The sequence below is a fragment of the Eubalaena glacialis genome, chromosome 16 (genome assembly GCF_028564815.1).
Source record: "Eubalaena glacialis isolate mEubGla1 chromosome 16, mEubGla1.1.hap2.+ XY, whole genome shotgun sequence".
NCBI lineage: Eukaryota > Metazoa > Chordata > Mammalia > Artiodactyla > Balaenidae > Eubalaena > Eubalaena glacialis.
In genome coordinates this window covers 30,901,879-30,917,830 of record NC_083731.1, presented here as the reverse complement: position 1 = coordinate 30,917,830, position 15,952 = coordinate 30,901,879, and the positions used below count along the sequence as shown (strand labels likewise).

Here is a 15,952-nt window from a genome sequence, read left to right as displayed (position 1 = left end):
ACATTTTTTATGAAATACTTTTCCATTTTGAAAATTTCCAGAGTCTTCCTTTTAAAATTATTTATTAGACCCTTTGTATATTTTTAGAGTATGTGGCACCATCGTTTTATGGATTTTCTTATGCATGAGAGGTGTAGGGATTTGTCAGGACCTCCACCTGCATAAACTGTGTGCTTGGTCCATTGCAGAGTAATTCAGTGCCCCTTCCAGTTAGCTAGGGGCTTCGATGAATTACAGCCACAGTAAAGAGTGGATATGGGTTCAATTCTGAATGTCTGCCCTTTCCCAAGTCTGCATTTTAGCTCAGTATAAGCTATTATCTACCTTAGGGGTGCCAATCTGATCGGTTAAACCAATATCTCTGTCTTTAAAGATGGAGGTAGAGGGTAGAACTGGCAAAATGCAAATGAGAGATTAACATCATTAACCTATTAACTAATTAATATGCCATCTCATCTTGTAGGAAAAATATCAACGTGAACAGGAGAAACTAAGGGAAGAGTGGCAGAGGGCTAAGCAGGAGGCTGAGAGAGAGAATTCCAAGTACTTGAATGAGGTAGTGTTGGCCCATGCCCTCTTCCTCCTTCTCTACCTTGTTGGTGAAATTCGCTGTAAAATGGAAGCTACCCTGTTTCACCTGGCTTTTGTCACCCATTCACCTATGTAGTTCTCTGAAAATACCAGGCTCTGGTGTGTCAGAATTTCACTTTGACATTTCAGCCTTTCTCCTAGTTTCTCTACTGTATCACTAAATAATCCTATCGGTAGGCTCTAAGTGTATCTTCCTCTTCTGTGTTGCAGCTCCACCACCCATGTGTGATTTTTGTTAGTGAAAAAACTTTTAACATTATTTCAAGTGGAATTCTGGGCCGACTACAATCCGTATCATTTAAAGCTGAATATAGACATATCTGTGCCTATTACAGAAATGCACAGATTTAGACGGGTTTCTTTTCTCCCTGGTCACGTAGGAGCTGATGGTCCTAAACTCAAACAGCATTTCTCTGACCACACGGGAGCCTGCTGTGGCCACCCGGGGCGAAGAGTCCAAGGCACCTGACAGGGAAGGAACCCCAGCAGAGGAGGAGACGAGGGGGCAGCAGCAAGAGAAAGGCGTGAACGAGGACCCGAGGAACAAGCTGCAGGAGCAGACGCGGCGCCAGGCAGAGGCAGAGGCAGAGGCAGACGAGCAGAAGCGCCAGGCAGACAGAGAGAGGGACACTTCCATCAAAATATACCAGTACAGAAGGTCTGTCCCCACGGCCAAAGCGCGCGCGTGCTTTTCCAATTGATGTGACTTAGGTGCCTCTGAAGCGGGGAATGGATACAGCTAACTGGTCCTCCCGCTCCCCACCATCCATCCTCTCTACGCAGGGCGACACAACCTTTTCATTGTCAGTGATCCTGTCCCCTTCCTTCCCTCCTCAGAGTTCCCATATGGCTCCCTGTCACGTTAGAGAACATCATCCAGAGTCCTCGCCGTGGCCCCGATGGCTTGAATGAATTGCGTCTCGGCCTTCTTGGCCACCCGGCTTCCAACCACTCTTCCCCTCACTTGGTCGCTTACAGTCACACTGGCCTCCTTTTCCTTCCATGAAAATGTCTGACTTACTCTGCCCCGGGACTTTTGCATTTTCTAGTCCCTGTACCTGGAGAAGACTTCCCTCACGTGTTTGTGTGGCTTACTCATTTTCTTTAAGTCTCTGCTCCAATGTCACTTTCTCAGACTTTCCAGAATACCTCATCTGAAACACGTCTCTTCCCCCCACCCTTTCTCTCTAGTGTGCACTTGCCTGCTTTACATTATGCATTTATTTGCTTGTCTGTTAACCTGCCCCATCCCACTAAAATGTATTATGAGGCCAGTAAGTTTGTTTTGTTTACTTTGGTAGCCCAGCCCTGGAATAGTACCAGAACATAGCAGGCACTCAGTGTATGTTTGTGGAATGAGTGAATTGCAAATGTCTGTTGGCGGTAGTAGGTCTGTTTTCTGTAGGGATGGATTGAAATACTTCTGTATGTTTAGTTTTCAACTCAGAGACCATTCTCATAAAGAGGCTGGAATAACATTACTTTGATATCCATTTCTTAAACTCTGGGAAGGCATTAAAGTCTAATACTTTGAGCATAAACTCTTTTTCCATCTTTTAGGCCTGTTGATTCCTATGACATACCAAAGAGAGAAGAAGAATCTTCAGGTTTGCTTCCTAGTGACAGGTGTGTAGAACTTTAATTGTAATTTGGTTGGAGTAATTGGCTTCAGAAGAATATTTGAGGTTTTGCCTAGATGTTTTGTAGGACTGCTTTAGCACCTCCTCTTTTGTGGGATACAAATATATCCTGCTGGTTGATCTTTATATCAACCGGCTTTTGCTGTGTAACCAACTACCCCTAAACTTAGTGACTTGACTTATGATTTCATGGGTCAGCATTTTAGACTAAACTCAATTGGTGGTTCTTTTAATTGATTGGGTCCCTAGTGCATCTACCACCAGTTTACTAAGCAGTCCTGCTTTTGGGAGTTGACTGGCTGTCGGCTAGGACAATGAGAGCAACTAAGCCATGTGTCTTTCAACATCCAGCAAGCCAGTGCAGTCTTCTGTACGTGGTGGCTGGACAGAGAAAAGAGAGAGAATTAAAGAGAGAAAGTGTGCGAGGCACCTTGCAGTCTAAGGTCTGACCTGGTACACCATTCTTTCTGCCACATTCTGTTATCTAAAGTCACAAGGCCAGCCCAAGTTCACGGAGAGGAGAAAAACCCTCTCTCTTTGTGGGAGGAGCCACAGTGCAAGGGGAATGGACACAGAATAAGACTTGTGTTCATTTCTGGCGATCTACCTGAAGCTTTATTTTAAAGAAGTTATAAGCAATGGCATAAGCTTACCAAAAGTTCCATGCGGACATCTGAAATGAGAGTTGTAGCCTTTCTCTTAGTTTGATTAGAACTACTAGTCAGTTTCAGGGAATGAAGATAGGATTTCAGAAACCTGAAAAGTTATATATTTCCTAAAACATTAAATTTAATATTTTAAAGGAATTTAAAAAATGCTTTGCACTCTTGAAATCACTAAGGACTTCTGAAAAGTCTGTCTATATATATATCCAGTGTATGACCATTAATTTGTGTTTTCACAGCTAAAATTTCTCCTTTAGGAAGTTCGCCTTAGAAATAAGGAAAGACTCATATCTATAGGCAATCAGGATGACTAAATAGGGCTCAGAGTAGATAGGGAAAAGAAAAACAACATACATAAAGGTACTAATGGGCTGACATTAAGCTAGACAAAAAATTCTGGTGATGGATAACCTTATTTATAGTGAATGTTTCTGGGTAACTTTAGATCATTAAAATGTGTATCTCTCTCTTTTAAAGCTATGATTTATTTATATATATATATAAATAAGCTTTATGTATGTAGCTCATTACCTTGAGAAAATAATTAGATTTCAGGGAAAGGAAACTTAAGGAATCCTGGAAAATATGAAACACTTGTAGGTAGTTGTGATAAAGCATGCCCTAGGGGCATTAAGGAGTGTAGGTAGACATCATGCATTAAAAGTATTTTCTTCTATGTTAATACAAATGAAACCATTCATGGATGTTGCTAACAGTTGTGATATATTGTGTGTTACACATAATTATATGTTGTATTGATATATTATAAACATCTGCATATACCTATGTATGACAATGCATATATATAATATATTATTCATTATTATTACTAGTATTTGAAGTTATTGTGCCTAGGAGAGTGAGAAAGGGATTAGCATGTATTGGTATATGGACCCAAGGTTTATCATTACAAAGTCAGGCCTTTTCAGAAGTTGCCTATGCCAGTGTGCTCCAGTACCTCTTTGGAATGCTAGGATAACATTTGGTGAGTTGCTGTTTCAGAGTAGGACCCTAATGCCCCCAAAGATGACTTCTTGACCCTCGGGCAGCATGAAGAAAGTGCTGACAGTCTGATGTTAGGTGATCTGATGACAGATGCTTTGTACAGCCTGGTAAGATTGATGTCTGGAAGAGAAGAGAGTCAAAGTATTCAAGCTGGTCCAAAAATCATAGGCTTTAACTGACATCAAACTGGAGAGGATTTTCACATGCTTCTGTTTCTAGCATCAAGCTCTTTTCTCTTTAGAGATGTCTTGTTTTCTGCTAGTTTGTGCAACATGAAAAATGCCTTGGTATGAAAATAAATATGGCTCTCAGCAGACGTGGGAAATAAATCAGCTGCTTTAAAAAGTAATCTTTTGGGAGTTCTTACTTCATAAATATGAAAAGGATGTTCTTAATGAGATGTATGTAATCTGTTCTGTGTTTTAGGAATAAATCCAGATCCACTACTGAACTGGATGATTACCCCGCAAATAAAAATGGTAAATGTGAATTTTTTTCAGAATTCTTCAGCGCAATTGCTTAGTTATGCTATCACACCCTATGATCAGTATTTTTAAGGTCAAGATATTTCACGTTGATTAAGATTACATATTTAAAATACTACAGATTTTTAGCACCCCTTCCCATTTGTGTATAAGAACAAAATTATCTTGTGCTTATTTTGGCTTTATTTTATGATGGAGGGAGTACTGCAAGATTAAAATGATTATAAATAGCTAAGGAAATCTGTGGAAATTTTGCAAAGTGATGCTGATATGATTTTGTATAGTGGATTTCATCTTGCCTCCAAAGAATTGGGACAGGAAAGTTTTCTGCAGAGTACTAGGGAAATTGTATATAAACCTGAAATTGCATATAAACCTGAAATTGGACATTTAAATGACAAGATTCAAAAAATTCAAAATGATGATTTCACTAACTTGGCAAAAAAACAATTTGGAGCCTGATATTTTTAGTATAAAGTGTATTTCTAGGAACACATGTTAACTGAGGTTATGTCACTAAGGGAAGAAAACTATTGAAAACCCCATTTTAAGCAGGGTTTGCCTACCAGGCTTTGAGTAAGTAGGGTGCTGGTCAGTTATGTAAATGAATGAAGATCCAGATGAAGATTGAGGTGAACTTGGTGGACACGCCTATTTAAGTGGACAGCTACTCCCTGGTTCCAGCTTGTCACTGCCACATGGGAAGATAGAAACCTGTGATTGCCAACTCTTTCTGTTGTAAAATAGAAGTAAAAAAAAAAAAGTCTGGATTTTTATGTTGTCTTTTAAGTGTTTGACAAGGAATTTAAAAAACCCTCTAACGCACCATTGTAAAGCAATTATACTCCAATAAAGATGTAAAAAAAAAAAAAATTTACAGCCCTCTGTGAACAAAACAACATCCACAGGCGCCAATGGTCTGATGGCAGCTCTGGTTAAAGCTTGTAGAATTTACAGTTTCTAATAGGTTCTGTAATCACCCCTTTTCCCTTAACACAGAGGACCTTCCATCGTCTGGTCCTAGTTTAACTTTTCAGCCTATTTTGCTGTTTTCCCCATTAGGGGCCCTTAGCTATAACCAAATTGTTCTCTCTCTCATTTTCCAACGTATCAGATGCTTTCTGATCTGGTTCCTGTGCTCTCACCTGTTTGGATTTCCAGTTTCTTCTCCCCTGGATTTGCCCCTAAGCCACCATTAAAATTAAAGTACTTGAATCTGCCATGAAACCTTTTTAACCTGCAGTGATCATATTCTCTCTTGAACGTAAACACGGGACCTGTTAGTGATAACAAGTGTGACTCTCAGAAATAGTTTTGTTAGTATTTGTGACTAGTGTTATTAATCTGGCTATTTTTCTATGTATGTTTTCTCCCCTTTACTAACTGTAAGCTCTTGTACAGCACACGGTAGACGTTATTAAATATTTTATTGAAAAACTTGGCTATGCCAGTAAGACATCTTTAAAATAGAAAACATTTTATTCCAAATCTGACCAAATTGATAAGCTGTGTGCATACACCAATGTAAACATAGGCGTGTATAAGAAACCTTTGGTGGCCTTGTTCATTGCTTACTGGAGGATGAACTAAGGCAGAATGAATTTTGAAAGAAAGACAATAGCAGTGAATCTGGAGAGCAAAAGAAAATAAATCCTTAGATGAAATTTTCTAATCCAAATTAAGATGGGGAGGATACATCAAAGTTATGGATGTTTTACCCATATCAGGAATTAATCAGCAAATCCAAGGAGACAAAGCCTTCAGGATAAAACCTGACTTAATTGTCATTCATCAATTCAACATCCAAATTATAGTTCTGTCAGTTCCTTTACAGGAGATACAAGTCTGATAACATTCCTTGGTTATCATTTGGATTACTTGGCTATTTTTCAATTTCACAAAAGCCATTTCAGTCATTGAATATGCTCTCATTCCTATGATTTGGTCATGACTTATTCTGTGACTTATACCATGAAGACTCGAGCCATGTTAGCTGGAGATGCATGCGTTTATGTCTTCGCTGTCTCCCCAGGGGGAGTGTACGTTTTTTGAAAGAATAGAGTGCCCGTTCCCTTGCAGAGTTGTCACAGCAAGCATTCAGTGAGCAGGTGCTTGACTGATTTTAATTTAGGAAGGAAGGATATAGTGGAAGAGAAACTTTCTAGATGAGCAGTTTGTAATGTAATACTGCTGAAATCAAGGCTGGTTGTTTCCTTTTTAGGCAGCCCTCTGGTATGCCTCTGGGTGTGGAATGGGAATTTCTAGGGAGAGGAGACTGTTCCTTTATGTTCCGAGGCAGCAGTCTCATTGAGAATTGATAATGTGAGCATATGTGCCCAATGTCACTTTTTTTTTTTTTTTTTTTTTTTTGCTCCACTGTATTTGGAGGTTTATCCACTATCCCTTTTTTTAATGTGCTAATCCCAGAGCTTTTGATGTGTTTAATTTAGGAAGCAATAGATATTTAGACCGAACTGGGAGCAGTAGCTCATCGCAGAAAAGCTCCAAGAAGGAACAAGTCCCATCAGGAGCGGAGTTGGAGAGACAACAAATCCTTCAAGAAATGAGGAAGAGAACATCCCTTTATGATGACAACAGCTGGATCCGACAGCGCAGTTCCAGTGTCAATAAAGAGCCTATTTGTCTGCCTGGGATTATGAGAAGGTGCGAGACATCTTCGGAATTATTTCTCCTTCTGTACTGAGGTGCAGATATTTAATTTCTAGATGTGCTGGCTGCTTTGGACAGAAGAGATGTCATCATTTCTTTTCTTATGTAAGATTTAGTGGGGGAAAGAGAAGGAGAGCAGATGTCATTGGGCACTTGTCACGGAGCACTGATTAGTGCCAGACACGTGCCAGGTGCTTTGTCTACATCATCTCTCTTAATCTCTGGAAGGACTGTCTTGAGGCAGGGATAGTAATTCTGCTTTTCCATATGAAGAAGCTGTGACTAGAGCAAGGAATGCACTCGGACAAAACCACATGGCTAATAGGTTGCCAGGCTGCATGTGGAGCTCTGATGTGTGATTCAGGTACTTAAATAATTGATGTGGCTCTTAGTGCTTCCTTGGATGCTGAACCAAAAAAAATTAAACCTCTGTTTATAATGAGATAATGGTTAGATTGGAATCATGAAAGTAGTGTTCACAAAGTGTGGACACCTAATTTCTGTAACTTTAAGGAAAATACAGAGATATAAATTAATTGGAGATGAGAGGATGAACTAAACAGATGTATCTTGGGTAAGTGAATACTGAAGCTACTTTTATTTAGTATTTCCACAGCTGACAAACTGAGGAAAATTACTGACAACACATTACAGACAAAAGGCTAATCACCTCAATGTAAAAGTAACTCTTGAAAATCAGTAAATAAACCCTGACAACTTTATAGAAACATAGACAAGTGATATGAACAGATAGTTCATAGAAAAAGAAACAAAGTCAGTAAGCATATGACAGATCAACACTTCTCCTAAAACAACAGTGGTATGCCTCGTAGGATTTGTAGAGTTAAAAGGTTGATTAAATCTAGTATTGATTAAATTAAATTAAATCTAGTATTGATTGAATCTAGTATTGATTAAATCTAGTATTGACAATTGTATAAGGAAACAGGAATTCTTGTTCCCAACTGGGTGGGCAGTTTTTTCAGTGTTTATTAAGCAAAAGCTTTTGCGTATACCCCGTGAGCACTTTAGTTTCTGGCACTTTATCTTCTGGGTATATTTGGATAAGTATGCAAAGATATCTCAAAGGATGTACACTTAAATAGTATTGGCAGTAGCAAAAAAGAGAAATAATCAGAATATCTACAAATAAGAGTGTACTTAGTGCTCATTAAATAAATAGTGGCACCCTGATAAGTAGAATACTATACAACTATTAAAGAATGAAAGAGACATCGCTGTATAATATACCACCTCAACAGTGAGTGGGTTAAAATAACAATTCACTACTCTCAAAATTCTGAGAGTTGGCTGGGCAGGTCTTTGCATGGTATTGGTTGGGGCACTTGGCAGCTGTAGTCATTTAGAGCTGGGGTTGGCAAATTTTTTTGCATGCAGGACCAGATTGTAAATAATTTAGGCTTGGTAGGCCACCCAAGTCTGCGTCATGTATTTTTTGTTGTTGTTTTTTTTAATGACTGTTTGAAAAGATAAAATACCCTTAGCTCATGCATTTTACGTATCCTGGCAGTGGGCTATAACTTGCTGACCTCTGATACTCCACTGAGAGCTCAGCTGGAGCTATTGGTTGGGAGCTGCTGTTCTCCAAATAGGCCTCCCCACATAGCTGCTTGGGTTGCCTCATAACCTGGCACCTGGATTTAAAGAGGAAACCTTGCAAGAGGTATAAGCCCTAATGTGCAAGTGCTTATCAAACCTCCATTTGTCTCATGTTTGCTAATGTCCCATTGACCAACATGTCACATGGCTAAGCCCAGAATCAGTGGGAGGGGACCACACAAGGATGTGGATACCAGGAAGATGATCCACTGGGGGCCACCAAAGTACCTTCTATCACCTGAACTGACCTGAGGATAGTTCTAAGAAAATGTATATTACACGGAATAAAGCAAGTTATGAAGAATATGAGTTGTAGAATAATCCCATTTGTTTAAGCATGTTAAACATACGAACACATTACATATGTATATAGACATATGTACATATGTTATACGTACATATGTAAATTTGTATGTGTATGTAAATATGTACTTGCATGTGTGAGGAAAAAGTCTAGAAGGATACACAGTTAACAGTGGTTACCTCTGGGGATTAGGGCAGGTAAATTTTAAGTAAAAGTGTATATATCCTGCTGTATTGCTTGGGTCTTTCTCATCATGATGATATAATACTTTTATAATTTGAAAAAAATACATATTTCAAACTTGGGATAAGAGAGAAAGTCTTAAAAGTAATAACCACAAAATTGACCAGGTAGGAAAAAACCCTCATAATTTGGAGTCAATCTTTGTAGATCAGAATTAATGTCAAGTACATAACGATCTTATTTACAAAGCAGAAATAGAGACACAGACCTAGAGAACAAACGTATGAATACCAAAGGGGAAGGGGGGGTGGGATGAATTGGGAGATTGGGATTGACATATAAACACTATTGATACTGTGTATAAAATAGATAACTAATGAGAACCTACTGTATAGCATGGGGAACTCTACTTAATGCTCTGTAGTGACCTAAATGGGAAGGAAATCCAAAAAAGAGGGGATATATGCATACATATAGCTGATTCACATTGCCGTACAGTAGAAACTAACACAACATTGTAAAGCAGCTCTACTCCAATAATAATTTTAAAAATTTAAAAAAAAAAAATGAAGGTTAATTGAATATGAAACATCATGATGCCGTTGATGAAAAGGAACTTTAGCTGTTAAAGGTAATTTTATATGTAACTGGCCTTGTTAGATTCATACCTGCTTATAAAATACATGGATATTTTAATGACTGTAATGGTGTTAAGTGGATTTCTAGGTGAATGTGTTATATAACTTGGATGAACCCTTTCCGTGTTTCAGAGGTGAATCTCTAGATAACCTGGATTCCCCACGAGCCAGTTCTTGGCGACAGTCCCCTTGGCTCAACCAGCCTTCAGGAGTCTATGCCACTTCCTCTGTCCAAGACTGCAGTCGCCCCCCACCTCAGCTGCTGTCCACATCGAACCGTGCCTACATGCGGAACCCCTCCTCCAGCGTACCCCCTCCCTCGGCGGGTTCCGGGAAGACCACCACCCCGTCCCCCATACCACGCAGCCCTTCCCCTGCGGTTCCGCAGCCAAGCTGCCAGCCACGCAACAGGTGAGGCCCTTTGCGTTTTCCCTCTTCTTCCCTTCGTCTCAAGGGGTAGTTTTTCATTAAAAATTTCCCAAAATCTTGTCCAAGCTTTCCAATGAAAAAAGAAAAACAAGTCTTTTTGAGTGTGTCAGATTCAGTGTTCCTTTCCCAAATCAGTTCCTTGCTATCTTTCCATGCCAACCCAAGAGCATTTATGGATGTCTTATGAAGCCATTGGAGGCCTTTAAAATGTTTACTTCATTGCCACTGCCTCGTTTACTTGGGCCTGTGGTTAGTGTCTTAGATGCAGACGGACCTGAACAGTTGTCACTGTGGAATCATAAAAATATACAGTAGCTCAAGAATGAATGACAAATTGAGTAAAAGCAGTATTGTAAAATGTTTGACTGTTTTGATCAGACTGTAATATAAAATCATTTTATAGGAACTGAGTATAAAAGGAAAGCATTATAACCCAGACCCATCGTCTGTGGAACTTTGAACAAGCTGGCTTAAAAAATTCTTAATTTAGATATGGCATTTTGGGTTTTTGATTTCCAAAACCATTGCTTGTCTCTTATCTGGTTTTCCAACATCTTGCTCAGACGACATCAACTGAATTCTGCAGGTCATATGCTGCGGGAACTGTGTGAGAGTTGTAAGGGTGGGTCTTGACACTTGCCTTTTGGTATGGGTTAAAGCTCAGATTATCAACATGTGTTGGGGTGTTATATCTGTGTAGCTTCTCCACAGATCACTGATGCTTCACGAAGCCACATACAGCAGTGTTTCTGTTGAGACCTGAAGGGAGTTCTACTGGCCTATGCTACTTTTCATCGCTATTGAAATACTGAAAAGTAGAAACACAATGATTAATATTGGGATTTTTTTTTTTTAAGCTATCAACTAAAGGATTTCGTTCAGAGAAGATATTTTTATCTAGCTAAAATGTTGCTTGTGCCAGGATTTATAAAATATGTATCAGGGAGCTTAAATTAAGAGAAGAAGAGATGAGGATTTTTGGTAAATTTGGAGGGAAGATAGGGGACTGCAGAGTTGGGGGAAGCCAGAGGAGAGAGAGAGTACCTGTTTCCTTACTGAGAACCCTGCCCTCGGAAAGCAGAAAGGAGACGGGGCTGTGGACTTCTCTGCCCTGAAAAGGTCTCTATCTAGAGCACGTGGTGCTCTAACGTGAGGCACTCAACAGCTATGCCCTTTCCAATGTCACTGAAGTGCTGTGCCAGTCCAGTGGGATGCAAAGATAAGAAGTAGCCTTCACCTTTCAGCCTGGGAGAAGAGATAAGCCTTGTAAACAAAGCAAAGTAGAAACTTGCCTTACCTATCTAAATGGTAGCTGTCGGGCAGTTTTCATGTCATTCTCCGCAGAGGCAGTCCTGTAAGCCAGAGGCACAGTCAGGAAAGCACTGATACTTCTGTTTACCTAGAATATCGGGTGAATGAGAAAGAGGTTGAGAAAATAAGGTTGAGGCGGTAGGTTGAATAGACTTGCAACACCTCTCGGAAGCTGGGGCTGCTCTTTCAGTGTTCGATGAGCAGAAGACATGATTAGAGCTGTGCCTTGGTGGGTTTACCTGGCAAGATGATGTCGGCTGCATTAGAGGAGGGGGGACTGTTGCTGAGTACAGATGTGGTCTGAGGGCGATAGCATCGCGAAGGGCAGAATGGACTGATTACACAGAAATCGTTCATGTATGTGACTAGGTGTCAAGGGTTCCAGCACCGTCGTGGAGATCCATCAAGGTACAGTATAATCAAGGCATACTTTGGTTGGTTGGTGAAAGTTTTCCTGCCACAGGTATATAAAATAAAGAGTTTTGTAAACTATGATTCACGTTAATACCAGAGTGTGATTTTTAGATAAGAGCTTTGAGCTACTCGGATGAAAGCCACCCTTCCATTCTTGTTCTACGTCTAGGTCGGTCAGTGGGAAGCGCGTGTGCTCCTATTGTCATAACATTCTGGGCAAAGGAGCCGCCATGATCATCGAGTCCCTGGGTCTTTGTTATCATTTGCATTGTTTTAAGGTGAGACTGAGCCAAACAGCCTGCAGGCCCGCATCGCTTTGCTTGGAGAGAGCATGGCTTCTTGCAGCGCTGGGTGTGGACCTGCCACTAACAAGCTAGGTGCTGCCTCTGTCGGTCTGTGCTGCACTTTGAATCACAAATGGCCTGCTACTGCTACTAGGTTCTCAAACCTTGAACCTGGCTTCAAAAATTAAAGCCGGAAGCACTATGCACTTCCTATTTCCAATCTAAGATTCTATAAGTAAAATGTACAGTGCGTAAATGCTTTCTCTGACATGCTGCCACGGTTATTAACAGCATGGGGACATGAATTATAACAGTGTCCAAAGCCTAGCTTTGAATAGGGAGAGTATGAAAGGAAAAATAATGTATTTTTACAGTTGCACAGTCTGCTTGCACCTAAGGGGTTCTTGCACATAAGAAAGAAGTAGGGCTCTATGACTACCTTATTTTGCAGTATCTCTCTTCAGAGACACATCTGTTTGATTCTTGAACTTGCGTTGGGCCAGAGAGAGAAATTCCGGTGGTTGATCCTGGAGTCCTGCAGAGCTCAGCTTGTTTAAGCTCGTCTATCTCCGGCTTGGGTTGTTCCTAGGCATAGCAGATGAGTTAAAATTATTAGTGTTTGAGCAAATGGAACCAAAATACCCAGCCTTGAAGGGAAAGCACCGTGAGTGAACACTCACCGAATTGGCGCTGGGGTGAATGCCTGGGGTGACCCACCCCAGGGCAGAGAGCCAGAAACCCAGTCTTGGTGCCCTTCACCCGTTCCTTCCTGTGGTGCTTTATCCTCTCCATTCCACTGGGAGAAAGGAAGATGCAATTTCTTTAAACCAATCAACGAATCATCTCTATTCTTTTGGTATATTTAGAGTGATATCTTGGCTCTTAAAATTGGCTTTATGAATTCTTTAATGTCTCATCTGGCAGGCTTCCTTTTAATCTAATTATCTTTTGGCCTTTTTTTTTTTTTTCCTTTGCTGAAATGTATCTAAGAGCTTAGAAGCTGCATTTTGCTCAATTTTTTTTTTTTTCTGGGAGTGCCCCACGCTTTCTTGAGCTAAGTGTGGACGTTTCCTGTTTTTGCTTTTTTTGTTTGTCTCCCAGTGTGTGGCCTGTGATCATGACCTCGGAGGCTCTTCCTCAGGAGCCGAAGTCAGAATCCGAAACAACCAACTGTATTGCAACGACTGCTATCTCAGATTCAAATGTAAGAGAGCAAATCAGGGAGAAAATTTCTTGTCTTTTACGGAGACCACGGGTTCCCATGCATTTCCCTGAACCTACCACCAGCTCCCCTTCAAGCTCCCTGCCTCAGAGCTCCAGGCTTTAGGAATCTCAGAGTATCCCCTTCAAAGAGGGTCCGGTGAGCGGGTCAGTGGGTCAGTGCTCAGCCACACAAGGGTGGGTTTAGGACCAAGGAACCAGAGAGGGATGCGTGCCGGGAGTCAGGACGGCGTGCTATGCAGTCTGCTCAGAGTCTGGAGAAACTTCTGATGACTCAAGCATACAAATCAACCAAGACCGACAGTTAAAATGAATCTTCTGTATAGACTCTCGTCAGTTTCTTGGCTAAGAAACTCTCATCATTTTAGCTGATTTCTAGTATTTACCAATGGGGTCTGATTATGTGATTTAGAATATGACCAACTTTAAAAACTGTGGTTTAAAAAGGTAATAAAGAATAGTCAGTGTATGCTTTGTTACTCTATAATCATATGCTATCAAATTATACAATAATTTAAAAGGAGAGCATTAATTCTGATGACATAGTGTTTCAGTGTCATTTTTGGAAAAATTGAGTTTTTCAAAAACTTCACATGCTATTCTGTGTCTAAGCATGTTTTTGCCTGTAAGTGTGTTATAAACATAGGATAGCGTAAGTAGATTGCATATCGTTTATAGCTACATAAAGACAACCATTGCTCCTTTTTATATTTTGAGGCTTGATGCTGGTAACATGTGTTTCTTCCTTATTGTGAAAGGGTGTTTGTTACAAGTGGTATCAGCCAAACCATATGCTTTTGAGCTCTGAGGTATTTATACGGCCTTTATGTGAAGAGTGCTTTGGAAATGGCTTCAGCCCAGTCAACTCTCTCTTATCTGTCACCGTGTTTTGAGCCTTCTCACCCCGTTGGTCCAGGCCTTTCCTGGATGCCAGCATTGAGGTTGGAGAGTGTCAAGGCTGGGCATGGAATGGGGGGGCAGTGTGTGTATGTGTGTGAGCTTTTCTCTCTTTAGTCAAAATTCCAAAGCCAAATATAATTGATTTTTGGAATCATCATGGAAAAATTGCCCATGCCTTTTCTCTCCTCCAGTACAAATAATAGAGAGTTGAGTGTAACTTGTTTCTATATCAGCAGTTAATTTTTACTCCATTTTTGCAAAGAAAGACTTGTAGAACCCAGAGGTGTGGTTTGCGCAGCTTTATCCTAAGTGAGTAACAGGGTAACTCTTTCTACCTCATGGGGTCATTCTCTGAGCGATTCCTGCTATGTATCCCAGGTGGCGATATTCAAGTGTTTCTGAATCTAAGCACTTTTCTTTCTTCTCTCCTTGCCTGATCAGCTGGACGGCCAACCGCCATGTGATGTAAGCCTCCACACGAAAGCACTGTTGCAGATAGAAGAAGAGGTGTTTGCTGCTGATATAGATCTATAAATATATGTTGTATGTCCTTTTGCTCTCTTTTTTAAAAAGAATAATACTTTTTCTGGCCTCTTTAGATTACATCAGAGCATTATAGTCTTGGTAGAACCTGTATTTTTGTTGTTTATTTATAAGAAGGTAATTATGTGTGGGAAAAAGTGCAGTATTTCCTTTTTGAATTCAGCATTATAAAAGCACAAGGGAAAAATGAGAACTTCAAAATATTTTTTTGATGCTGATAATGATCTAGTTTGACTTTCTAGTGGTGTTTTGAGGAGGGTTATTTTATTGTTTTTTTTTTTTTTAAGTTTTGGAAACATTTGAAATAGTTAATATAAATATGTAATTGCATTTGCTCTGTTTATTATAATGTATTCTAAATTAATGCAGAACCATATGGAAAATTTCACTAAAATCCACCCCCAAATTTGCTTTCTGTATCCTTCTTTTCATTTATGTAATATTATTAAATTTTTTTTTAGCTTATATGACATTTTATTTGCTTGATGAGGGGAGCTCTGTTTTCTTCACCAGAATTGTCACTAAGCAATTCTCAGTAGAAATTGCTTCTTTTCATTCATGGAAAATCATCATGGTTTGTATGCCAGAAGTTTTCTCCAGAAACTAGTGAGCCTTTCTGTTCAACTGCATTTGTAAATAAACTTGCTGATGCATTTAAAGAGTGGTTCTTTTTCTTCTGTGTGTGTCTCTGTTTGTCTATTTTCCAAGCTTTTTAATTATGTTTCAGTGTGTGGCTTTTCTCGATACTATGTTTTATTTAGCATCTTTACTGAGGTATAAATTGACATACAATAAAATACACATATTTAAACTGTACAATGACAGGTTTTGACGTGTATATACCTATGAAACTATGACTGCAATCGTGATATTGTTTTTCCTGAAAAATTTTAACAGGAAACTTTATTTTTATTTTTGATGGAAAGTTGTTTTCGAATGCAATACGTTTTTATGGTGAGAGGTGAAGTGAATGGTGAATTGTTGGATGATTTGCATAGAATCTTTACATATTCTTTTGCTTCCTCAGTGATAAGTTTAGAAAATCTATA

General features: G+C 39.7%; 1 protein-coding gene across 6 annotated transcripts in view; it reads left to right on the top strand.

Annotated features, from left to right (window-relative positions):
* LMO7 (LIM domain 7) overlaps positions 1–15,520 on the top strand; it is a 192,062-nt gene extending 176,542 nt beyond the window's left edge. For all 6 annotated transcript variants that reach the window (XM_061171219.1, XM_061171220.1, XM_061171215.1 and 3 more), the window contains 9 exons: positions 464–556; positions 972–1,249; positions 2,152–2,217; positions 4,328–4,380; positions 6,837–7,050; positions 9,934–10,212; positions 12,125–12,233; positions 13,341–13,443; positions 14,802–15,520. In XM_061171219.1, coding sequence (XP_061027202.1) covers positions 464–556; positions 972–1,249; positions 2,152–2,217; positions 4,328–4,380; positions 6,837–7,050; positions 9,934–10,212; positions 12,125–12,233; positions 13,341–13,443; positions 14,802–14,824 — 1,218 coding nt within the window. In that variant the 3' untranslated portion in view covers positions 14,825–15,520. The remainder of the gene's footprint in view (positions 1–463; positions 557–971; positions 1,250–2,151; positions 2,218–4,327; positions 4,381–6,836; positions 7,051–9,933; positions 10,213–12,124; positions 12,234–13,340; positions 13,444–14,801) is intronic.
* The last annotated feature ends 432 nt before the right edge of the window (positions 15,521–15,952 follow it).